Source organism: Arachis ipaensis, chromosome B10 (assembly GCF_059453495.1).
Source record: "Arachis ipaensis isolate K30076 ecotype BB chromosome B10, ASM5945349v1, whole genome shotgun sequence".
Taxonomy (NCBI): domain Eukaryota; kingdom Viridiplantae; phylum Streptophyta; class Magnoliopsida; order Fabales; family Fabaceae; genus Arachis; species Arachis ipaensis.
In genome coordinates this window covers 138,069,966-138,093,195 of record NC_142435.1, presented here as the reverse complement: position 1 = coordinate 138,093,195, position 23,230 = coordinate 138,069,966, and the positions used below count along the sequence as shown (strand labels likewise).

At 31.2% G+C, this 23,230-nt stretch overlaps 4 protein-coding genes across 7 annotated transcripts; 2 read left to right on the top strand and 2 right to left on the bottom strand.

Annotated features, from left to right (window-relative positions):
- Nucleotides 1-5,110: 5,110 nt before the first annotated feature.
- On the top strand, nt 5,111-6,814 carry LOC148581875 (serine/threonine-protein phosphatase 7 long form homolog). The gene is made up of 5 exons (XM_088494261.1): nt 5,111-5,538; nt 5,601-5,691; nt 5,777-6,302; nt 6,359-6,472; nt 6,648-6,814. Exons 1-5 carry the CDS (start codon nt 5,111-5,113, stop codon nt 6,812-6,814), a joined length of 1,326 nt encoding a protein of 441 aa, XP_088350387.1.
- Nucleotides 6,815-6,820: 6 nt separating this feature from the next.
- LOC148581874 (uncharacterized) lies at nt 6,821-8,370 on the bottom strand. The gene is made up of 3 exons (XM_088494256.1): nt 7,782-8,370; nt 7,427-7,613; nt 6,821-7,358 (listed from the first exon to the last, which is right to left on the bottom strand). Exons 1-3 carry the CDS (start codon nt 8,368-8,370, stop codon nt 6,821-6,823), a joined length of 1,314 nt encoding a protein of 437 aa, XP_088350382.1.
- Nucleotides 8,371-9,498: 1,128 nt separating this feature from the next.
- LOC107621464 (transcription factor MYB88-like) lies at nt 9,499-12,675 on the top strand. Of its 4 annotated transcripts, none has more exons than XM_088495202.1 (8): nt 9,499-9,784; nt 10,082-10,147; nt 10,347-10,609; nt 10,687-10,853; nt 11,028-11,173; nt 11,548-11,682; nt 11,749-11,951; nt 12,087-12,675. In XM_088495202.1, the coding sequence occupies exons 6-8, from the start codon at nt 11,636-11,638 to the stop codon at nt 12,257-12,259; spliced, it is 423 nt and encodes a 140-aa protein (XP_088351328.1). In that variant the 5' UTR covers nt 9,499-9,784; nt 10,082-10,147; nt 10,347-10,609; nt 10,687-10,853; nt 11,028-11,173; nt 11,548-11,635; the 3' UTR covers nt 12,260-12,675. The 4 variants fall into 4 exon arrangements, with proteins under 4 accessions (XP_088351328.1, XP_088351326.1, XP_088351323.1 ...); XM_088495200.1 differs by having other exon boundaries at nt 11,259-11,682; XM_088495197.1 differs by having other exon boundaries at nt 11,028-11,682.
- Nucleotides 12,676-14,759: 2,084 nt separating this feature from the next.
- Nucleotides 14,760-15,889, bottom strand: LOC107621465 (uncharacterized). Its single transcript, XM_016323484.3, has 4 exons — nt 15,767-15,889; nt 15,360-15,683; nt 15,191-15,292; nt 14,760-15,116 (listed from the first exon to the last, which is right to left on the bottom strand). The coding sequence occupies exons 1-4, from the start codon at nt 15,875-15,877 to the stop codon at nt 14,760-14,762; spliced, it is 894 nt and encodes a 297-aa protein (XP_016178970.1). The 5' UTR covers nt 15,878-15,889.
- Between the last annotated feature and the right edge of the window lie 7,341 nt (nt 15,890-23,230).

The window sequence follows — 23,230 nt, the reverse complement described above, 5'->3', positions numbered from 1 at the left end:
AGTATTTTAAATTTCATAAATAAAAATAAATAATCCAACTAAAAATTATTTTATAATATATAAAAATTAAATTTATTTTTTATGTAAAATAAATTTAATTAAATATAATTTAATATAATAATATAAATAATATTTGATATTGATTTAACATAATTATTTATATTAATTATAATTTAATATAACTAATTATTAAATAATTAATATAAATAATTAATTAAATAGATATATAAATATTTAATATATATATTTAACATATTTTTTATTTTTTTTATTAACTTACCACATGGCATGATTTTATTGGTTGTTGCAAGTTCTTATTTAGAGGGACTCTTAACCTTGATTCCCGTAAAGAGCCATCTTTCTCTTTTCACTCCAATGGTAATTGAGTCTCCATTAGGGGTGCACATGGGTCGGGTGAAGCCGGATTTTATGTGACCCAGATTCGGCTTGAAATATACACCGGGTCTATTTATTAGGCCCGAACCCGACCCTAGACCCGATGAAACCAATACACTTTCGGGCCACAATTATACCGGGTGAAAACCGGGCCGTTAACATTACATTACGTTGATACCTTCTTGTAAGCTAGCATGTAAAAATATCCAAATTTTCAAGACTTCAACCATTAGTTAACATGGTAAAATTCACTTAGAAAAATATAACAAGAACCAACCCCTTTTCAAAATTAAAGCATAACCACAATCAATACTAAAGCATAACCACATTCAATACTAATATTGTCTAATAATACCAAATATTTAAATCAATACAAATAACACAATTTTATGTATTAGTCTAAAGTCTTATGCATTCTAAATATAAAACATTAATTTATAGTCTTATAATGACTAATAACACAAAATATTAAAGTTTACAATACTTAAATTCCACATAAGAATAGTCATGATCCATCACTAATAATACAAAATATTGATTGTGTATGATGACCGGGCCGACTTCGGGTGACCCGAGCTATGGCCCGGATCCGACCCGAAATAATGACCGGGTCTATTTTTAAGACCCGTACCCGACCCTAAACCCGATGAAATCACACCAAATTAGTCCTTAAAGTGTTCGGAACCGAGCCGGACATTCGAGCCAGGCCGAGTCTGTGCACCCCTAGTCTCCATATATAAAAAAAGAAACTCTATTTCTTACTATTGGAATTGGTCTAATAGGTGCGGATCGAATGATCCAATCCATAGACAGCCTTAGGTAAAACATTATCACTATTGTTTAATGGCTTTGGCTGCTTTTAAAGTGCATTTATTTTATTGAGTTCGTTACTCTTTTGCTATCCACCGCCAATATTACTTTTTAGAAAAATGACGGTTGATTAAAATTTAATTGATTACTATTAAAATTAAAAGATAAACTATTATTTTTATTGACAAATATATATTCAGAATGTAGGTACATTTATTTACGAAAAAATAAAAATAACTTTGTACAAAAAAGGATTTCAGTTAACAAAAATATTTTATGTCTAAAAAATTATTCAAAATTTTTAGTTTATTTTTCCTAAATCTATTCTATCCTTAATTTTCAACACTTCTCTCTACTATAACACTCAAATCATTTTTCATAGAACTCTCATCTTAGAGAATTGAAAAAAAAAAATGATATAGATGACTCCAAAACAAATGATAAAAGTGACATAAATAAATCAGAGGAAAAAGCAAAAAAAAACCTAAAAATTTAAGGCTGAACTCAATTTATAATATAATGATAAAAAAATGTGTGGTAGATTTTTTATATAAAGAAGGACTAAAAAAAAAATCAAAATAGATGATTGTGTTTAATCTAAAAAAAATCGGAAGAAGGCAAAGAGCAACGAAAAGTTAAAAAAAAAAAAATTTTACGAGGTATAATTAGGGGATGGCAATATGTACTCTATCTGTGTGGGTACCTAATTTGACTCCATCCGTTTGGATAAGGTTGCCAATCCAATCCGCAGCGGGTAGGGTAGGGTGCGGGTTGAGTATCAATCCTACCCGACCAACCCGCACTCTATATATGTATATGTTATATACTTATATAAAAATTATGTTTTAAGTGGATGTTGAACCAAAGACCTCTCACTAAATACAAAAGATCCATAACTACTAAAAAGAATTATTAATTGATAATTTAATTTTTTTACATAAAAATCAATTCTATTTTAAATTATCATCAAATTATATATTTTTGGTGTAATGCACGAAGTTTAACTTCTAAGAGCTTGAGTGTTTCTGTTATAGGTGTTTTCATCTATTATTTAATTTTTGAAAAATACTATTTATAAACCAAAATCAGTCACTAAAATCAGCCACCAATATATTTGTGTATAAATATATGTGTAATTTAATTTATTTTCAATGGGTATTTGTATTCTAATATATATTTAATATTAGTAGCTGACTTTGATGGCTGATTTTGATATACACGTAGCATAAACTCTTATTTTTTATACTTGTGTTTTGGAATCTTGGATTTTGTTGTGTTTGGTTACGAGGGAGTTGTTTGTTTCGGTGTTTGTGGGTGTTGGTCTGTAAGTTTGAAGTGCCTCTTATTAGGTTTGTTGTGGTTTGGTTGGCTCAACTAGTTTGTTTCGTTGAGCTTTTAACTTTACTTTCCATTTGTGGTTGAGTATTCTAACTAACAATTGAAAAAAAAACAATAAAATAAATTAGGTTAAAAGGGATCATTTAACAATTTTAGATAATTTTTAAAGATTTAAATATTTTTATTAATCAAAATTTATCTTTTATGAATATAAAATTATTTTTATTTTTTTGTAATTAAGTTTGTTATTGTTTCAAATATTAGTGGATAAAAATAATAGTTTATCCAAAACTAAATAACCCACAAAACGTGATTTCAAGTACAGGTTAATTTGTAAATATTTTAGGGCTGATGCAAATCAGGTTTATTATTTTGGTAATTAAATTGAATCTAATTGGATTAATAAATAAACTTAAATTGATAAATGAAAATCACAATTATTAGAAAAAATAAATTATTAGATTGAAATAAAAACCAAATTAATATAATACAAATAATAAATTTATTGATTTTACTTTTTAAATCAATTCAAATTATACTGTAAATAATTTTTTTTAATTGTTCAAATGACCCAATTTTCTTATCATTATAAATGAAATAGATATTCATATATTTCACTTATATTGTAAACGAGATAAGTAATATTATTTTTACTTATTTTATTTACAGTAATAGAATATAAAAAAATAAATAATTTTAAAATAATTTAATTTATTTATTTTAAAAAAATTCCAATACCCGCTAAAGCCCAAAAATTAAAAAATATGATCTATAACTACGATTACAAGATCCAAATAATATCAATTTTAGCAAAATTTAAGTTACCAAACATAAATCACTTTATGTTTCATAATCAATCTTGACTAAAATTTATTTTAACAAAATCAATTATAAAACAATAAAAAACAAGCATACTCCATATTTTCTATGACTAATGTAATTAAATTCTATAGAAGAAATGAAAATCATGCATGAAGTTGTGGTTGTACATTATTTGGCATGAATATAATGAAAAGATGAATAAGACGCATGAAGTCATAACCATTAAAATTTCAATGCAAAAGAGTGGGCGGTGTAGCCTAGATTGTTAAGTGTCACGCACAGTCTCATGTCGAGATTTTTAATTTTGATATGGAGGTAGGGTTTATGTATAAGTGTTATGGGAAATTTGGGTGTATCGCCGAATTGTGATGGCGGCCGAACTGAAATCGGACGGACCGATTTAAGACATTGAAATCGGACGGACCAATTTTCAATAATCGGACGGTAGTAAATCGGTGGGTCTAATTTTCTGCATGCTGCCACGTGGCGAACATGCACGCCACTCCTGCCTTGGTTTCGTTCAAAGAAAGCAACTTTAATAGCTTTCCAGCTTCCTTTACTTTACCTTTCTCTTTCACTCTCATCTCTCTCTCTTTGTTTCCATCACTCTCATCTCTTTTGCTCTCTGTTTTTCAATCCCACCACCATTGTTGGACCACCGAAAATACAAGAAAAAATTAGAAAAATACTAAAAAGAAAAAAGATCAAAGATATAAATCAATCAGTGTTTCATATTGTTAATTATCTTGGACATCCTAATTATATAAGTTTCTATTTTTTTAATATTTTGATTTAGCAAGTAAATAATAATAATAGTGATAAAATTTTACTGTTTTTAATAGCAATATATATTATTATAGCATTAAGTAGAGATTAATGATATATATATATATATATATATATATATATATATATGGTTACTGTTAATGATATATATGTATGATATGGTTATAGTTACTATTAGATGTTAGACATAGAGATTGAACTAGAGTTAATTAGTTAGTATTTATCCTTTTAAAGCCTGTACAATAGTTAATGAATGTTAGATTTTTTATTTGATTTGGGTTTATCATGATTATTATTGAATAATATGTTGAAATGAAATGAAGATATGTATATAAATTTAAAATTTAATTATTATTATTATTATTATTATTATTATTATCCGTGGAGTATAATCGTAATGAAAAATTTTATTATTATTATTATGCGTGAAGAATTGTATTTAATTATTATTATTATTATTATTATTATTATTATTATTATTATTATTAATTAAGTTTAATATAATTTAGACAAATAATTAGGCACATTTATTACTATGTTTGTTTACAATAATGTATATATGTTTGATAAGCAGATTATATTATTATAAGGGACATGTAAGGGAAATTATATTATTATTAATATAGTTATGTTACACTGGAATTTATAAAGGAAATGTGATCTTGTAGGGTTTACGGATGTTGATATGTGATCACTTGAAGTTGCCCGATTCGTACAAACTAAATTGTTGAGGGTCCATTTACGGGAGACGGGTTTTTATTATGTTTCCCAAATTGGGGTAATTCAGTGTCAGTCAGCAATGATTAATGCTCTGATTGAGAGATGACATCCTGAGACGCACACATTTCATTTTTCGGTTGGTGAGTGTGCGGTGACGTTGGAAGATGTGGCAATGATTCTCGGTCTGCCGACAAATGGTCTTCCGGTTACAGGACAAACAATGAGTTCTTTTGAGGTGATGGAGGCCGAGTGCTTGCACCAGTTTGGAGTTGCACCGAGGAAGGAAGAATGTAGAGGAAGCTTTATAAAGTTGACGTGGTTTAGGGGTTTGAAAGATCGCATAGTGTTGACTGATGATATTCACATTCAGATGTATGTAAAGTGTCACATAATGTTGTTGTTTGGTACTATTTTGTTTGGAGATAAGTCTGGTGCGGGGGTGCACTGGAAATTTCTGCCGTTGCTCCGTAACTTCTCGGGGATCATACAGTTTAGTTGGGGTTCGGCATGCCTTGCGCACCTGTATAGATCATTGTGTAGGGCAACTCGTGTCGACTGCAAGGAGATAGACGGTCCTTTGACACTTTTGCTTACTTGGGCTTGGATCCGGCTACCATTTCTTGCGCCGATTTCCGGCAACCTCCGATTGTTTTCGATTGCAAACAGGTAAAATGAATTGATGTATGAATTGACGAAAACAAGTTAATTAAGAGATTGTCTTACGACAGGTGGCGTAATTGGGATCGTGAAAACTATGCTTACCGATATCATTCCCTTCCCCACTACAGGAGGTTGTTAGATGATATACAAGAAGGACATGTATGTCATTAAAAAATATTACATGCATTCGTTTTGTCAATGAATTTATAGTTGTGTAATCATCTGATATTTTCGGTGTGTCCAGTTTGTTTGGCAGGCTTATGGCATTGGACACGTTGGTCCAGACCTGATTCCCTTAGACATCCGTCATAATTCTGTTATTTGGAGTGTCACGGTGCCGCTTATATCATTCGAATGTGTCGAGTGGCATGCAACTGATAGAATCAGGAGGCAATTTGGCTTGAGCCAGGGTGTCCCTAATCAAGAGTGGGATCTAGGTGCATCACACGGTGAAGTACTAACTGGGCCTAAAAATCAAGATTGGGCAAATACACACTCTTTCTGGGTGATGCAATGGACCAACCGGTACAGTCACGTTCTAGTTGATGAAATGCGTCCTCCACATTATTCCTTGGACATTTACATGCATTGGTACCGAGGAACTTTCGGTGATCACTTGCAATTGTCCGACCTTGTAGTACAAGAAAATCCAGAAGGTCCCCCGGTTGATAATCAAGAGAATCAACAGGAACAACCAGCGGCACCGGCACCGCCACATCCACCTTCACCCCCCCGCCACCTCCACCGCCACTGCCACAGCAGGATGTTGAGTATTTTGCTCCATATGTTCCTCACACGAATCCGTCTGATTATTTTTCACCGTCAGTACCGGTACATCAACAGTATTGGGGTGGTCCACAGTTTGAGACAGGGGAGCAAGCCTCGCTCTCCCAGCTGCTTGGTTTCATAGCTAGTTCAGGAGCAGGTCACTCACATTCAGGTAATTATGTGAACATCCCGGCCGACCACAGGCACGTTCGGGTGGTGTTACTCTAGGTAGCAGGTCATTGGATTTGAGACCTCGGGATCGCGTTCTATCGAGCCATATTTACTTAGTAAACAGTGGACTAGACAGTGTAATTAAACTTATCGATATTGACGATGAGCTTCTGCAGGTACGGCCTTGAACTTCCTCAAGAAATTCGACTCAATATGCCAGATACAGAACATATGGAAAGCTCTAGGAGGAGACCAAGCCCCATTACTCCGATCAATAGCTGACTTGATAGAATCGTGTCGATCAGAGATAAGTCCGACACCATCACGTGTGACCACATGTTGACGAAGGTTACTTAGAAAAAAAGTACCATGCATCAGAGGTCTCCCCCTCCACTATGGCAAATGCAATAGGCACGATGTTGTTATTACCATCTTGTGAGACTGCAACCAACAAACAACCCTTGTATTTACCATACAAATGAGTCCCGTCTACCTGCACTACTGGCTTGCAATGTCTGAAGGCCCTAATACAAGGGTAATAACTCCAAAAGACTCTATGTAGTACACGGATATCAGGAACCAAGTCATCCCCCTGGTACGCAGGCATTGTTTCATAGTGAACCACTGCTGACGGCTCCTTGTGACACATGGCCTCAAAACATATGGGTAAAGCTTTGTACGATGCCTCCCAACCTCCGAAAATTGACTCAACCACCTTCTGCTTTGCTAACCAAGCTTTCCAATAGTTGATGGTGTAGTTAAACTTCGACTGGACTTCCGCAATGACTGATTTCACCTTCAAAGATGGGTCAACCTCAACCAATGGCTTAATTGCTTCTGCAACTGTCTTGGAGTCCAGTTTCGAATGGTCTTGAGAAATTGTCGACCTGGTACAAGTGTGACTACCATTGTACCTCCTTATCTCCTAGTAGTACTTCTTCTGCATTTTCGTAACCTGATCAGCCAATCACAACATTTGCTATATTGTGCATATTTAGCATAGAATGTCGCCGGTTCCGGCTCATAAACCCGATAGTCTACCCCTCTACGGATGGTATAGTCTTTCATTGCCTTGATTACTTCCTCCCTTGAACTGAATTCCATCGCCACCATAAATTCACCATCGGCCACAACAGGAAGCTCTGCCACAATCGCACCACAAGATATATATTTTCATAAATAATCATTAAATATATATATATCTTAACAATTAAAATCCTCCTATAATAGTCTTTACATTCGCTATTCTATCTATATAGAGAACTAGTAATTAATAAATTAATCAAATGGTATGGTCACAAACAGCATACCTGCATTCATATATTGCGGAAACTCCGGTGCATTCATTGCTTCCAAGTCCAACGACCGCATGAAAGAAGGCTCCTGAAACGGAAGCGAGTTTGCTAGTGAATTAGCAACCTCCGCCACATCTGCGTTCATGGTGCCGTCAGCTCCATCTTCGTCTTCACCTGGACCAACGATCTCATAGTTACTTTCAAAATCCTCCTCGCTATCACTATCATAATCTTCCAGTTCAATATTTCGGTCCGCTTCAGATTGCTCGAACTCAATATACAACTCGATGCACGATATTCGCTGGCGATTCTCAATATACATTGAAAATATTTCCTGTATACTCGCTTCATCTGTCACGTATTTCGTCTGAAAATGAACGAATCCACCAAATACAGGTAAAGGATACCTGTACAAAATACACGATATTCTTCTAGATCTTTCTGAATGTATCTTCTCACAAATCACACATTTCAATTCATCCAATGACAACGTGAACAGAATAACAACATCTAATGAATTTTCACATACAAATTGAACTCCCTCATATGTTTCTAATAAAATCTGTCCATAACAATAAATTTTTAATACAACTCTATCATCCATAATATTATACTACTTTAAATCGGACTCACTCTCAATAAAATCTAACCTACAAAAATAAAGAAGGATGAGAGAAGAGGAAGAACATAACCTAAATGCAGAGACTAACGGACTGAAGAAGAAGAAGAAATGGGGGTTCTGGGTACAATCTTCGTTTATGTATGCATGACTCACTAAATCGGACGGTCCGACCGGTTCATTCACAATTTTCCACGCATTAGAAATCGCTGCCACCGATTACTTTGCAGCTGATTTACCGAGCAGCAAATCGGTGGGTCCGATTAAGGTGCCAAGGGATCAAAAAAAAAATTTTTTTTTTACCACAAATCCCTGGGACCGATTTGTGGTCTCTTGGATTCAACTGAATTCGGCCAACAACAAATCGGTCCGTCCGATTACATGTAACACAGACCAACCAACCCATAAATCGGACCGTCCGATTTGAGTTTCTTTCTCCAGCAATAAATCGGACGGTCCGATTTCATCTCCCACCTAACTCCAGCTTTCCACCGTCACAGCCTTGTATAACACGCACAATCTCCATAACGCCGGGTTACTCACAATCGGTTATCATATAAAAAAAAAAAAAAAAGCCTCTCATGTCACCTTAAAATTCACAAAATTTCAAAATTCATATAGCCAAGTAATTATGTATGCATGCAGCTGTTGTACATGGTTACTATTATATATACCCTTAACATTTTTACTATAAAAAATTACATTAGTATCAACCCTCACTCAGATTCCTTGGACTTAATACTTATTTTGAATCATAGTATTATAAATAATAAATCATATTAAAATAACCTTACGATATACTCCAATGCATATGCATATATAATTAACTAAGATAACTTAGATTATACATACATATGATTTGATCACACATGGTAGTATTACATAGGTGCAAGCTGTGAAAGTGGGGCATTATTATTATATAAACTGCACTGTGCACACTAGACACTTGACACTGCACAAGTCACATTGCAGGACCCTCTCATCTCATGGAATTCAGCGTTACATTCAAACTTCCCCTTATACCCGCACACTAACCTAAGTTAAACTATATTAATTAATTAATCCTGCTCGCTTGCTCCTATTAGTTTAGACTTTATGTTTTCTCTCCCTCTGATTCTTTCTTGCAAGAAAAGAGAACCACCCAACTCATAATAAACTCATAAGCTGAGTGACCGTTTTGAAAAGTTGGAGAGAGAACGAAAACATTGTTGAAATATGATATGAGACAGATCAATCTTACTACTTTGGTCTTAAAGTCTTTGGTTCAGTTCCAACTTCCAAGTTCCAACACTCCACAGTGTTGTTGCTCACTTTCATTGGTTCTTACCAGATTTTTTTTTTCTTTTAGTTTAAGTCAGATGGTATCACAACAAACGGCACAAAATTTCATATAGTTGAGGTACAATTTTATTTTGTGTCTACCTAACAAATTTTTGAGTTTGAACCTACCCTTATTTTCACCTCATTTGTGTATCCCTCAAAGTTTCTGAAATTTGTTTAGATCCAGCACTTTTTTCTGGATTATTAGTTACACATTAGCACAACATCAAATAAATGGTTGGTAGTTGGTACTTATTTGGGTTTGGAGAAATTCAAGATTTTGATCTAATCCCATTTACCATTTGACAATCCACTTTTGTATTATTCACTGCCCATTTTCTATTTTTCTTCATTTCATGTTCTTCTTTGACTGCAGAATATAGAGATTGAGATCAAAGGAGGGTGTCTGAAAAGTTAGTATCCGAGGCAATTTTTTTAGAGGGTAATACTCCTTTATATTATTATTATATTTTTCAGTTCTCACCTTTTGGTAATGTCTTTTGGAAATGGAATTTATGCTTGTTATAGGTAAAGGCCAATGAAAGAGAAAGAAGAAGTGGTTCGACCTTCTTTTTTTGCCCCCTTTTTTCATTTTTTTTTTCATCCACAAACCATAATAGCTTTTATATTATTTTACAAAGGTGGAGCGTTTGGTTTTAGCATGCAAGCAAGAGAGCCACCTCAATAGAAAAACACCTTTGAGAGACAAATCAAAGACATGAAGAAACAGGAAGAACAGTGTAATAGAGAATTTAAGAAGAAGGGTCACATTGTAACCTGCAGCTTTAGCTAAAGAGAACAACATTTCATCACACATCAATTCAAATAACAAGAAAATTGTTTTCCAACATGCTTATAATACAGATGCAACATCAGAATCTGCTATATCTATCAAGAAAATGAGGTAAAGTACGGTTTATGAATCCCAATACACAAATTTACAAAGAATGATGCTAAAATATTCTCCTATTGTAATGCAAGAGGGCTCATATCACGGATGATGGAGGGAAGATCAAGTTTGGAGATAGATCACATTTGCGAAATGGAACTTTAATAAATCAGCATCCAAGGACACCATTCGCAGTATTAGCTCAAAACTCACAAAACATAAACAATTTGCTAGACGAGCTTCAAATTTGCAATGCCAAGTTTAGTAGTTCTGGGAACTATCTCCAAATTGAATTTTATTAGTTACATACATAACATGATTCTCAAATTTTGAAACCTAAAGCATAAAACAAGTTGCAGTTAAGATGTTCAGCAAATGTAACTTTGGCCATCCTCCTATTCTAATATTAAACTGGTTTATTATGCCTTTGCAGCTCAAAATAATAAAACTTAAGGAACATTCCTAAAAAGGGATGACCCAAAAATAGATGCATTAATGCAACAAGCAGAGTTGCTGAGCTCACTAGCTCAAAATATTGATACAGAGGACATGGACCAAAGTCTTGAAAACACGTGGAAGGTGAACCTCCATAATCTCTTGGCCTATATTGTTTTGATTTTGAGCATTGAGCACGTTATGATTTTGTCATAATTGAAATATGTAGTTGGTTTCATGAGCACAGCCTCTAGTAGAGACAACATATTTCTAGTCTCTAATAAAAGTTCAGCATCAACAGAACCAAAGCAGAATCATAGAAGTCACATTTGTAGCATCAAAATGTAACTATAAAGTACTAGGCATTTCTCTAGTCATGAAGATGGCAAGAGACATGAATCATTAAAGGAAGTTGACCTTGCCTTTAAGAAGTCTGAAGTAACTGTCATTCTTGAGCAGATATGAGAAATGCCATTACTTTGTAGAGTTCAACTGACACTACTTTGGATTGGTGCTAGGTTCTTCAAGAGTTTTTGAACCGAACCAAAGAAGCAAACAACCCGAAATGCAAGATTCAAGGTTTAAAGCTTGCTTATCTTAAAAAATATGGTTGAAGAATTGAGTAGTAATGAGGGAGGCCAGCCATGTTGGAGGTACTTTAAAAATATAATTTCTTGTATGCTTAACAAGAAGACTAATATTTTTTTAATATGATTCAGGCAAATGGATCTGTATGAAGACTCTCCAGCCAGTTCTGAATACAGTACAGGATCAACTATCCTCCCTCTCTCAGCTGGTGACATTATGGAACACTCTTCACACCGGGATATAGAAACTGAAATGAAAACCACACAAATTGAAGATAAGAAAGAAGTAGATGGATGTGAGAGAGGTGTTCTAGTTACTGCAACCCTGGATCAAGGTAACATAATTCATTATTAAGAATGAAAATTCTATCATTTTTCTAAAGTATATTACTTTTTCTCCTTCATGTATTAATACCCTTATCATTTTAATGAACCAAAATGCTAATAAGATATACATATTTCCATACTAGATATACTACCGAATTCGGAAGAACAAATAAACAATGATAGCGCTGTTTCTGCCTCATCAAGAGTGGAGTTTGGTTCCCCTGTTCAAGTAACTCCGATATTCAGATCTTTGGCTGCAGGGATTCCCAGCCCACAATTTTCGGAACCCAAACACCTTGGGATTAAACAATTTTAAGACCAACAGAAATACTATCACAGTAATAGTAACAACTAACAAGTATTAATATACTGTTAATAACATTATATATTTGGAAACCCCACTGAACCAATGTTCCTACAATATCAATAATCAATATGAATCAGAAGCAGGACTTCAAGAAAGCTATTAAATTATCCATTCTAGCAGTAACATGATAATGCAGTGCAATTTAGGTGTGGTGTTGGATCAGTGGAATCAAATCATGTTTTAACTGCAGTAAGCAGATTATAGATCCAAAGTTATCAATAAAGAATAAATTGCTACTTTCTAGTTTCTAGGTCCGTTCCGATGCAGATGAAGACAGCATCCAAAACATAGGTCAACTACATAGCCATGAAGCATATTTTGTTATCTCCTCCTAATTAGTTTCATCTGTATACTTGCTATGAGCAATTAGCCAATTAGTCGTGACCCTTTTTCTTGTCATGCATTCCAATTTATCAAAGTTGGATCGGTGTGCGCCAACTTACGTCGAAATTCCATGTGGACGTTTCTTATTGGTTTCATATACACTGTGGCTCTGCTCATTCGCTAATGCTATAAAGTGGTGAAATGTTTCTTCTACAAATTTTCACTTTCATACCTTTACTAGAGCAGAACCCATGCTACCCGCGGGCATGAACAAAATAACTACGCACACCCTCTATGTAAAAGCCAATTAAATGAATATAATTATATAAATAATTTATCTTTCAACAAAAAAGTTGCATTCCATTGGGTAACAATTACATGTTGTTTCAAATTAAAATTTTAAGTCTTTTTTTAGATTTGACTTTGGACAGAACAAATGTAACAACAAATAATGACATTATTTGCTAGACCAACAATGATTCATTAAGGAGATGATATATCATATTTAATACGGTAATAAAAAGAATAACATTTTTATAAATAAATATATGCAACTATAAAACACATAATGTAAGTTATGTTCATAGTTATTAATTACTATAATATAAAGAAAATTATAAAAAAATAAAAACAAAAATTTTTTTTATCACAAAATAGACAACTTATCTTTTCCAATGTTTAGCATCCCATTATGATAAATTATTCGAATCTCTGGGTAAAGAGTTGAAAATCATCGCATATACACAGTTTTATCACATCTATTATTACATTTTTAATACGTCTTTTTCTTGTTGAAAAATTATTAAAATATTTTTTCAACTTCTTTTACACCAATCCTAAAATTATTCTTTTGAATTTTAAAATTCAATTCTCTTCTCTCCGATCCTAATTAACTTATTATTTTCTTGTTAATAATAAAATATAAATTTCGATAATTAATCACATGTCCCAAAAATAAAATAATAATGAGACATTGGTACAAAGCCTTTCTTTAACTCACTACAAGAATATGGCCGATTAGCTACTACAAAAAGAGTCGTAAAATCATCGCTAATCTGACGCAAAATATAATTTGTGACAGATTAGCTACCGACTAGCAACTAATGGTTTCCTCGCTAATTACAAGTCGCAGATCAGTGACGCAAACACAATAGTCGCTAATTCATCGGAAAGTTTTTTAACTACCGAATAAATAGTCGCAAATCAATCACTAAAGTAAAAGCTAATTCCGCAGAAGAAATTGACTAAACGGTAGTCGCTAATTAGCGATAAATTCTACTGCAGCAGATTCATCGCTAAATACAAGCTAACTGCGTAGACAAAATGGGATGGTTGGTTGACGCTAATTAGCGAGGAATTTTTTCGAACCTAACTCGTCGCAAGTTGTCCGCTAATATGGTCGCAAATCTATAGCTAATCTTTGAAAATCCTTAATCAAATTTGTAGGAATTTTGTCGCTAAACCAAAGCTATTCGAAATGATAAAGTAGAGTTATGAAATAGTCGCTAATTTGCTAAGAAATAATATGTAGTCAATTAGTTGCAATATTATCGCAAAATGTCATCGCAAATTCCTTTTAAAATAGTAACAAATCGATAGGTATCTCACAATTGTTTCAGTCGCAATAGCGTCTTTAATTTGTCACCATCATCAACAACGAGTATGTCGCTAATTTTACTAGAATATCAGTTAGAATTCCAATTTTTTCGTTATACTAAAATAAATATCATATTATTTTTTTATTTTATTGATTGAAATGAAAGATTATAATGCATAAAAATAAAATTAGTTCATAAAAATTAATCATGTTTAAAAAAAAAATCAAACCCAACATATTTATTAAAATAAAAGTCTAATGCAACATCTCCAACATAGATACTTCACAAATAAAATACCAAAACAAGCTAAATCTAACAATATCTGTAACTATAAAATCAATCCAAATAATTATTTATCAACTAAGTAAACTATCAATAAAAGTAAGTCAACTTCTATAAAAACTGAAAATGAAACAAATTGCCTAATTAATTATCTATCAAACAAATAAACTACGATAATAAGCTAAGCCTAACAAAATGCATTAACATAAGCCACCTAATCAAATATTATTCCCAGCAAAATCACTCTAATGGTTCTTCTCTTGGGGGAATCCTGGAATCTTAGAAAGGAGAGACAATAAATTACTCTGTATAGCTTCATTTACAACACTAGGCAACACTGCATTTATAGCACTAGGCAATGCTTCTTTAATAGCCTCAGTGATGTCTGTGTGTGAAACTGACTTGACTGTAGAAACACCTGTATCTTCAGGTAATGGCACATCTCTATGATCATGAATACCAATATCCAAACTGCGGCCTAACCCATGAACTCGTCCTTTCTTGTTGGTTCCTGCAACTTCTGTCCACACGTCAGGATCAACTTCAGGTTGATCTATTAAATCTTCTCCATATTTTTGTGATATTGCCTCTCCATATGAGTCCTACAGTAGAAAAATAAGGACATATTATTAAGAAAATTAAAACTAAATTATACTACAAAATTAAAGACACTTACAATAATTTCCTTGGATACTTCAGAAACATATTCTCCACTTTTTTTCTTATGAACATCATCATATACTTCAAGGAAAGATACACGACGCTTCAACTTAGCTTCCTGCAACAACATTTATTAGAATATACTATCATAAATCATTTGTTATAGACAATATTTTTCTTTATACCTTTCTTCTCTTGTGTTCGCCAAAACTGATAGACCCTGCAGTGTGTAGTTTATGAGCAGGCATAGCAGCCCTATTTTTTTGACCGGCCACAGACTTGTTTTGCCACTTTGAATCTAACCAATGATCAACTAATCCATTCCAAACATCAACTTTCATTGCTTTAGGTCCATGACCCTTAATATCAGCAATACTAGTAGAGTTTGCCTCCTTAAAAGCTCTATCCCTTGCTCTTTTCAAAATATCAGGATAGCGGTCATGCATTGTCTTATTCCAAACAGTTCTTGCCATAGCCTTATCATAATTTGATGCAAATTCATGTTTTTCCTAAATTTAAAGAGGGAAAGAATTAGCAAATACTCAATCCAATTATTTGTAAAAAATCATAGTGAAACATTATAATTACTAACCAGAAAACCTTTAAACAATTCGTCCTTCATGTTTGGACAATAATCCTGCCATCTTGGCGCTGGAGAAGGCATCCTACTTAATAAATCTTTCGTGATGTCACGAGTTACCATATGATCTGTAAATCTCTTCCTACATTAAAAAATACACAATTATCAAAAATAGTTTAACACACAATAACATAGATCATCAAAGCAACAACAAATTCTAGACTTAGCTATACTACTCATAACTTTAAAGTAATTCATAAAAATAAAATAGATCAAAAGAATATAAAGCTCCCAAGAGTGCAAGACTAAAGCAGCAACCATTATTATCTTCATGCAAGCAATCCCAACAAACAGTTTTTCAAATAAAAATCAAGTTTATCAAATATAGAGGGAAAAAGAAGTGATCTCATTCATCCCAAACATGTCTTAAAAAGTAACGATAATAAAGGAGTAATAAGCAAAAATAACAACTTCAGCATCACTATAATTTAATTTGGAGATTGCATGTTCTTCTCTGCTGCCATCGAAGCAAGTCAAGCACCGTTGTGCCCTCAAGAGTTTTGGGAGTGAGGTGAAATAGCTGAGGGCAAGAGAAGTTAGGGTGTTTTGGTTTTGCTATCTTTGATTCTTCTAATTGCTAACTAAAACGGCACCGTGTACTTGTATAGTTTTTTTCTTTTTTAAGATGTATATAAATATAATTTAAATTAACTATTTAATTAATCCAAGGCAAATAAATTAATTTGTCTTATTGATTGTATGGTTAACTATATTTATATATTCGATTAAATTGAAGTCATAATTACATTAATATTCAACAAATTAAATAAAGACAACAAAATTAAATTAACATTCAACAAAATTTAAAAAAAAAATCCGGTTATGACGGTTCATTATTTTTAATACAATATAATGTTAATAATTTATTATAAAATTATAATATAATATCATTATTTTTTTTTCAAAGATACAAATAAGAAGAATTACTGATATAATAATGATCTTGTTAAGATTAAATAGAAATAACATTTGAAAGCAAAAAAGAAAATACTAAATATATAGAATTCTCCGAAATTAAAGAACATTAATTTTGACATGGTAATTTACTTTTGTACCTAGAGAATCACCAACTCTAAAGAAATGGTTGAGACCAATTGGTGTAGTAAGTTGGATACTTGGATAAGATGGAATAACCCAACCTGCTGAATCTCCAACTATGAATTGAGTTTTATGCCGAAGAACAGTGACAATTCTCTGCTAAAAGAAGCAGCAATGATAAAAATGACAAAACAAAACATTTCTTGTGCTTCAATAGCATCATCTTCAACTTCTCAGATTAGAGAATGTGACACAATTTTGAGAAACAAAAGTAAGAGATAGGTAAGTAGGTATATTTATTGATTATGGATTTATGTGCAGAGGCTAGTGATCAAAACAAAGAGGCTAGTGATCAGATTAGTTGGTTTAAGTTATTTTATATTTATATTTAACTCCATGGAATGTGATACCAAAATAATACATGTGATGTATGGGGGATTTAAAAATGGGGTTTTGGAAAAAAGCTAGGAAGATTTGTTTTTATTTTTATTTTTTATTTTTATTTTTTTGCTTAAAGATAAGAAATATTATAAATAATATTTAAATACATGAAGAATAAGCATTTTACTATTACTCTACTAGAATAGAAATCACACTAAAACTTATAATGATAAAATAAAGACTCAATTATAATTTTATCAAATTTTTAATTAGGTCTTTATAGTTTAAAGTTTAGAATGGAGTCCCTGTATTAGATAAATATTTTAATTAGATCATTTCTAATTATTTTTTGTGAAAAATACAAACTCTTTAAATTTTTGTTTTTATTTGTTATGTAGAATGAAATATAGAATATTCTAAAAACAAATATTCTAAAATTATTGTATTTTTCTGAAAAATAATAAATAATAAAAATTTGTGATTTAGGGATTCCTAATTCAACCAACTTGTTTTAAAAAACCTATTAGCATGCATCTCAGTGCATAGTAATTTTAATGATATATGGGCAAGCATTATATCCAAGAGATATGTATTCATTCAAATCAAAACATATGGAACTCTAACCGTGTGTATGCTTTAATATTAGGAATTAATTTCTTTCATTTAATCTGCAACTGTTACTGCGTTATATGAATTAATTAATGTCCTTACTAATTTCAACACGATTTAAGTATAATATTAAAATTATTACGTTGTTATTATATGTAACAATTAAGATGAAAATTTTATAAATGTTTGTAAATTTATTTATTTTCTCAATTTTATTTAATTTAAAATAAATGTAAAAATTTAAATTTAAAAAAATCTTTTTTTATTTTATATTTAATATTTTAAATCATCATTAGTCATTATTCTTTCGAAATTTTTAATTTATATTTTCATTATTTTTTTTCTTCATACACATATTTATTATTATTTTTTTCATATAAAGTGGAAGAAAGATAGAAAAAGATTATTAATTTATTATATGTACTCAGTAGGATAATACAGAAGAGAAGACAATAAAGATATAAGTTATGTGTAAAATAAAAAGGGTAAATGACCTTAATTTGTTTTTATTAAAAATTAAACTATAATTTTATATATTAATAAATATACAAATTTATTTAATTTTTATATATTTATATTTATTATAATATTTTTAAAATTTAATAATGGTGCAACCAGCAGCATGATGAAGTTGAATTTAACTATACAAGGTAGGGGTATAAGATTTTATTGACATTATTTTTTCTGAAAGAGTAGTAAGAAGATAAGTTAAGAACATGCCAACTAAGTAATTAGTTAGATGATAGTTATACAATATACAATAATAATAAATATTTTGTTAGCTTATTTTTTTAATGCATAGAATAAAATAATTTTTTTAATTTTAAAATTATTAATTATATAAAAGAGTATTATATTTGAATCTCACTTTAGTGAAAAATTCACGTTGAGTTCATATTTTTATTAAGTATTATTTATCATTTTTATTAAGTATTCTCAATATTATTATTATTATTATTAATTTTTTATTTACTTTGTCCAAAAAGAATCAATAATTTATACATTATAATCTTATTATCGAGAGTACTTAAAAGAGTACCAAAATATGTTATTTTATATGTTATTTTTAATTTAATAAATAAAAATTAATTTTAAAAAAGTCTCATAATTAAATATTTTGTTAATTTTTTTTTTAATGCATGGAATAAAATAATTTTTTTAATTTTTAAATTATTATTGATTATGCAAAGTATTTTAATAAAACCATCAAATTTATTCGAATTATGCACGAAGAGAAATGCATGTAAATCGAAATAAGTAAATTCGATTTACAAAACCATCAAATCGAATCAAATGGTTTCGATTTACGTTGGGCATGAAATCCGTTACCTAAATCGAATCTTGTTAATTCGATTTAAACGTTGTTAGAAATCGAATTCACTAAATACGATTTATTCACTTTTCAACCATTTACGTAATTCGAATTAACTCATTTCGATTTTTATTCTACAAATCGAATCAAATTGATTCGATTTACTACGTGTTTCGCTAAATCAATTCGATTTATATAAAAACGTAGTTTGAGACTTTGACGTTGTATTTTTTGATTTGGGATAATCAGGACATATTGAAATGCATTAAGTTTATTAAGGTCATTTGCCCAAATAAAAAGGTAACGGTAAAAAGAAGAAGAAAGAAAAATTAACTGATAATTATATTTTTGACCAATTTTTAAAATGACAGTTATATCATTTAGAGATAATAATAATGATACATGTATAAAGAATAAAAAGAGAAAAGAATAGTGTATAATATGATGAGATGATATAATCAAAATATAAATTAATAATTTTAAAAAATAATAAAATTAAAGATAATTAAAGATATTTAAGATAAAATTGAAGTAATACATTTTTTTATCTATTAAAATTATGGATGAAAATAAAAAAATGCTTTGCATATAAATTTTTAAATTTGCTTCTAATTAAATAGGATTGAGAAAATAAATAAAATTTAATAACATTTATAGGTAACTAATCTTTAAATAATATTAGTAAGTGTTTATATTGATTTAGTTACACACAATAACAACCTTATATTTTTTTAATCTTATTTTTTAATTTAAATTTATTTGTTTTAAAGATTTTACATGTTAAATAATTTAATATATTTTATCTTTTTCATAATTATTTACAATTATTAATATTAAATTTATAATTTTAAAAATAAAAATATAAAATTACTTTCTTAAACTCAATAGAAAAAGTGGCTGAATAGGCACGATAGTGCCGGATGAGCCGCTAATTAAAGTAATGACGGAATGAGAACTAACGTTTTTCCTCACAAATTAATAACAACATGAAATAAACAAGTAAAGTCTATCAGTTGTTAAGCGGTCACTATTTTCTCACTAAATAAGCTTTTGATTAGTGACTCAATTGCGACAAGTTACTTCTAAAACTTTTCGCAGTTGGCTTTGGAGTTGTTACAACTCTTCGACGGATTTTTAACAAGATTAGCGAGTAATTTGCTACAAAATAGGTAGGATATAGCTTCTGCTTTGCGACAAGATTGCAGTTGCCAAGTCGCTCGCTAAATTAAACTTGCGACAACTTAGCGACAAATGTATTTCGCCCGCTAATCAGCGACTTGAAATCAGCGAACGAAGTATGCCAGTTGTTAAACGGTCGCAAATTTCTCACTACTTAGGTCCGAGGCGCTCAGTATCCGTATTTTCACTTTAGCGACTAATTAGCAAGGAACACTTTCCTAGCTAAATGATTTATCTGTTGCGACGAGTTAGCGACGACTATTTTCTGTCGCCACCCTAATTTTGAATTTTACAATATTATGCGACATTTTAGCGAGAAACTAATTGCTCGCTAAAAATAAAAATTTTGGTGACAAATTAGCTACCAAATTGTCCATCGCAAAATGTATTTCAAGTCTTTGTGACGGATTAGCTAGGAATATTGTTTCTCACTAATTACTCTTTTCACACAAAGTTTATTTAGCGACGAACTAGTGTGTGAGTTGTTTCTCGCTAATTATATATCAAACACTTGCGACGGAATAGTGATAATAATATCCCTCGCTACTTTAATTTTATTTGATTGAATCCCTAAGTGACTGATTTGCTAGAACATTGTCACTCGCTAATTAATTTGTGACAAATTAGCGAGAAAATTTTCCTCGCTCATTTTTTAGCTATAAAAGTTAATTTGCGAGAAACAGACTTACTCGTAAATCTCTCGCTAATCAGTGGCTTTTCTCAAGTTTGGATATTTTGTGACCGCTCATTGTTTTTGTCGGTAATGCGTCACTAATTCCTCGTAAGTTAGTGACGGATTAGTGACAAAAAATATTTCTCGCAAAAAATCATCGCTAATTTGTCAAATTCTTGTAGTGACTCTTCTAATTTAAAAATAGAATAAATATGGTAAAAAGTTCCATCAAGAAGAGGACTAAATAAAAAAAAATTAATTAGCAAAGTTAGATGGCCAAAAAAATTTTTCAATAGTAGAAATTTAGTACTCCTAAATAAAACAATTAAACCTTGTTCCTCCAAAAAATTATAAACCTTGTTTGACAAAGCTATAAACTAATAAAATCTCTTTCAAGGTTAATCATTCAATTTTCTTTAGAATCATTCTTCTAATTTTCAAATTTTGATAAGAAAAACAAATTAAATTTAGAAAAACTAATATTCAAATAAAATTACGCTAAATAAATAAAAATGAGGAGGAATAAAAAGTAATATAATAGAAATTTCTAAACTTTTAAATGAAAAAAATTATTAAAAAACTTGTTCAAACATAAATAGTGTCTGAACGTAATATTTTTCACAGTATAACATAATACTTTCAAACACAAAATGATAGCTAACTTAAATAAATGTAGAATTTTACAAACTTATTTTTTATCATCTACACAGGTAAAGTACTCCCTTGAACTAAAAATAAATAAAAATAATGAATACAGTTTTTTGCCCAGAAACAGAACAATAAAAAAATTATATTATGGTATCTAAATTATATTCCTTTGATTGATGTTTTCTTGGGGTTCACTTAAGTATTAACGATTAGATTCGATCACAGCAGTTTGTGGAGTTATCATTAATGTTGCAACAAGTTTATGGTGAGGTTGCAATCATCGAAGACTTCAATGCCATCACAAACCAGCATGAAAAAAGAGGGCGAAAATGAGAAATCCCCTGCTTTCATGGGATTATTCACAGTTGTTTTAGGTTACTCATTACTATTCTGGCCTCTGCCTCGACCACGTCCGCGTCCACGAGTCATCATTTGGTTCCTGTTCACACCAAACAAGTGATATCAAGGAGGTCAGTCTTAATATTTTAAGTCTAATACTTCAAAGTCCCAAATGCATGCTCATAAACAAATATGCCACATATATAAATTAGATATCCTAATTATCATATACACATAAGCAGGGTATACCCAGAAGTATAGCCAGTCTGTACCTCAGGCTCTATAGGAATGAACCACTTTGATACCATAATGTAACACCCTACCACATAAAGCCTTATGCTTAAGTCGTAAAGTAAGGGTGGCAAGGTATTACTACCTCTAAAAGAAAAGACTTATATGTATATAATTAGAAGAAATTGTAACCAGGAGCCTTGAAGAAGAAGCTACGCAAGAACAAAACCGAAAATTTGCGTCACACTCGCACAGATACACATAAAACGGATAGGTAAGATCAAGAGGAAGGCTAAAAATATTATATATACATATTAGGATTCCAAAATATAGATAACAAGCTCCGAACTCGACCTGCGAAGCTAAGGTCGGCCAGAGTATACAGACATATATATACATAACCCAAAGTTTTTTCCAAAACATAAACAAAACATCTGTTTCTCCAAAATCAATCTTTGAGGGGGCAGAAATAAAAAATATACATTGAAGAGTCTATATACATTTATGTATATAGCCTAAAACAAAATATGACAGCCCAAAAGATAGCTCTTCACTTGTAAGGAGGGTCTCCAGACGCTCAACGATGTGCCTCTTAACCTACATCTGAAAAACAATATCATATGTATGGAATGAGAACCGGGGATCCTCAACATGGTAAAGGTGCCCGCATAATTAATATATAAGGTCTCGGGAGAGCCATAGGCATTCCTAGAACTTCGATACTCAGATTTAAACTTAAAGAAGCATACTAACCAAAAATTCGGAAATCTATTTATGGATTCTAATTCTAATCTAACTTTAACATAACATTTCACTTTCTGTCTCCTCTAACCTTCTGAATTACCCGTGGAACATCCCCCCCCCCCTTTACACCCTCCACCAAGAGGGGTCTCTCAGAAAACATGCACTTACAATTCAAGTAAGGAAAACACATATAGAATACAAATATGGTTAATAGGCAATTAGTAGATAAGCATAGTTAATTAAATAATTAGGCAAAGCAAGA